Source organism: Lycium ferocissimum, chromosome 6, assembly GCF_029784015.1.
Source record: "Lycium ferocissimum isolate CSIRO_LF1 chromosome 6, AGI_CSIRO_Lferr_CH_V1, whole genome shotgun sequence".
In the NCBI taxonomy this organism is placed as follows: Eukaryota; Viridiplantae; Streptophyta; class Magnoliopsida; order Solanales; family Solanaceae; genus Lycium; species Lycium ferocissimum.
In genome coordinates, this window is record NC_081347.1 from 27747487 (window position 1) to 27749832 (window position 2346).

The 2346-nt window shown below is 39.0% G+C and overlaps 1 protein-coding gene across 1 annotated transcript; it reads left to right on the forward strand.

Annotated features, from left to right (window-relative positions):
• The first annotated feature begins 813 nt into the window (after positions 1 to 813).
• On the forward strand, positions 814 to 1892 carry LOC132061248 (uncharacterized). Its single transcript, XM_059454097.1, has 2 exons — positions 814 to 1489; positions 1615 to 1892. Exons 1-2 carry the CDS (start codon positions 814 to 816, stop codon positions 1890 to 1892), a joined length of 954 nt encoding a protein of 317 aa, XP_059310080.1.
• Positions 1893 to 2346: the final 454 nt, after the last annotated feature.

Sequence of the window (2346 nt, forward strand, 5' to 3'; positions counted from 1 at the left end):
TACAAGCAGCAGCATGGTGACAACTCTCTGATAAAGCAAAAAACAAAGAAATAGTGAGCAGTGTCCAATGCAGGTAGCCTCTTTAAGTGAACAGTCAGAATCACTTCCAGGGGAAAAATATACTCCCAAAAAACCACCAGATGATAGTCTGATTGCAACACATGAGCCTCAACAGTTCCAAAATGGAGCACCTGCAGATTCAGTGACCACAGAGACATCAGCTATAGCAAGCAATCAGAATGGGCAAACTGATACAGCTATGAGCAAAGAGAATCATCATCCAATTCATACCAATAAGGTGGAAGCAGCGAAGGACATAGTTGGTGAAACACAAGACAATGCCATTGAACAAAAAGAAAATACAGAAGAGGATGGCATGCAGAAGGTTGATGATACTAACCAAACCACTAACAAAGGAGAAGCAATTTGCATAAGCTTTTTGAAGAAAATGAGGAAGAACATGAGACAGACATTGGAGATGATGAGAAGGAAAATAGGAAGATGCTTGATGAGTCTAATTGTGCAGATAGTTCCCCAAAACAGGTTACAAAGGCAAGGAAGGAGACTAGGCAGCAAAGACAAAGAGACGAAAGTGTACCTCCTAAGACTATAGGAGGTGTACAAACAAGGAAAGCACTTGCTAAATCCACTTCTACGAATTGCTCTCTCATTTGGAACATTAGGTTTGTAAATACTCAACAGGCCTTTGAAAGAGTAATGTTACTAAACAGACAAAAACAATTCAATGTTATAGCCCTTATGGAGCCATTTCAACACTTCAGGCATATCAATATATATAAAATGTGGCTTAATATGGAGACTGCTGCTTACAATATAAATGGAAAGATATGGATCTTTGTGGAAGCAGGGTTACAAATGGAGGTTTTGAAGGAAACTGATCAAATGTTGTCTTTCAAACTATCTTCTTTGGATGGAGCTCAGGACGTTATTATGACTGTGACTTATGCTAGTACAGATAGAGGGACCAGAATTGCCTTATGGGAGGATTTGTGTGATATTTCCACACATATGCACCTACCATGGCTTGTGGGTGGAGATTTCAATGTGATTACAGAGGCTGCTGAGAAATATGGAGGGCTTCCAGTTCAGTTTGCAGAGGCTGAAGATTTCAGACACTGTATTGATTCAAGTAAGTTGGTGGATCTTGGATTTACAGGGAGCATGTATACTTGGTGGAATGGGAGATCAGATGAGGCCTGCATTTTCAAAAGGCTTGATAGGTGCCTAGGGAATCAAGCTTTGCAGAATACATATCCCAATTTGGAAGTGGAACACCTGATTAAGCAGGGTTCAGACCATTCTCCTTTACTGATAAGTCTTAAGCAGGACAGTAGACCTATCAAGAAATCTTTCAGGTTCTTGAATTTCTGGGTGGAGCATGAGACCTTTCAGGAAGTGGTTAAAAATAATTGGATAGCAAATTTCAGTGCTGATCCATTTTTTAACTTTCACAATAAATTAAAAAAAGGTGAGTACAGCTTTGTCTAAATGGAGTAAGGAAACATATGGAGACATATTCGCTTAAATAGACAAAGATTGCAGAAAGTATAAGATTTTATGCTATTGAAGAGAAGTTCTAGAAACAAAATGCAGGCGTGCAGTGGTTTAAAGATGGAGACAGAAATACCAATTTTTTCCATGCTCATGTTAATGGAAAAAGGAGAAGGCTACAATTAAAAAGGATACAGGATAGTGGTGGTGTTTGGTTGGAAACAAAAGATGACATTGCAGAGGAGGCAATCAGATTCTTTACAAATCAGTTCCAGAGAGGAAATATACCTACTGACTTTGAAATGTTGAAGCACATACCCAGGATGATTAGTGATGAACAAAAGGCAGAACTGCATGAATTCCAGAAGAAGAAGAGGTGAAAAAAAGCAGTTTTTGGCCTAAATGCAGACAGTGCTGGAGGGCCTGATGGGTATACAGGAAAATTCTTTCAAGCATGTTGGGATATAATTGCTCAGGACGTGACCAAAATGGTGAGGGCTTTCTTTTGTGGTCATGAATTACCTAGATATATCACATGTGCTAATCTGGTGCTGATTCCAAAGAAGAAGGAGATTACTACTTTTTTAGACTTGCGACCTATAAACTTGAGTAATATTACTAGCAAGGTCTTTTCCAGTATAATCCATGAAAGAATGGTAAAGTTGCTACCAAATCTAATTTCCCCTCAACAATCAGGTTTCATCAAAGGGAGAAGTATCGTAGAGAACATTTTATTGGTGCAAGAAATAGTTCATGATATCAAGATCAAGGGTAAGCCGGCTAATGTGGTTATGAAGCTTGATATGACAAAGGCTTATGACAGGGTATCCTGGT

Excerpts from the sequence above, each read along its gene's own strand:
- LOC132061248 (XM_059454097.1), top strand. The coding sequence starts at position 814 with ATGGAGACTGCTGCTTACAATATAAATGGAAAGATATGGATCTTTGTG. Across the intron at positions 1,490-1,614 it reads TCACAATAAATTAAAAAAAG|GCGTGCAGTGGTTTAAAGAT; the intron begins GTGAGTACAGCT and ends AACAAAATGCAG.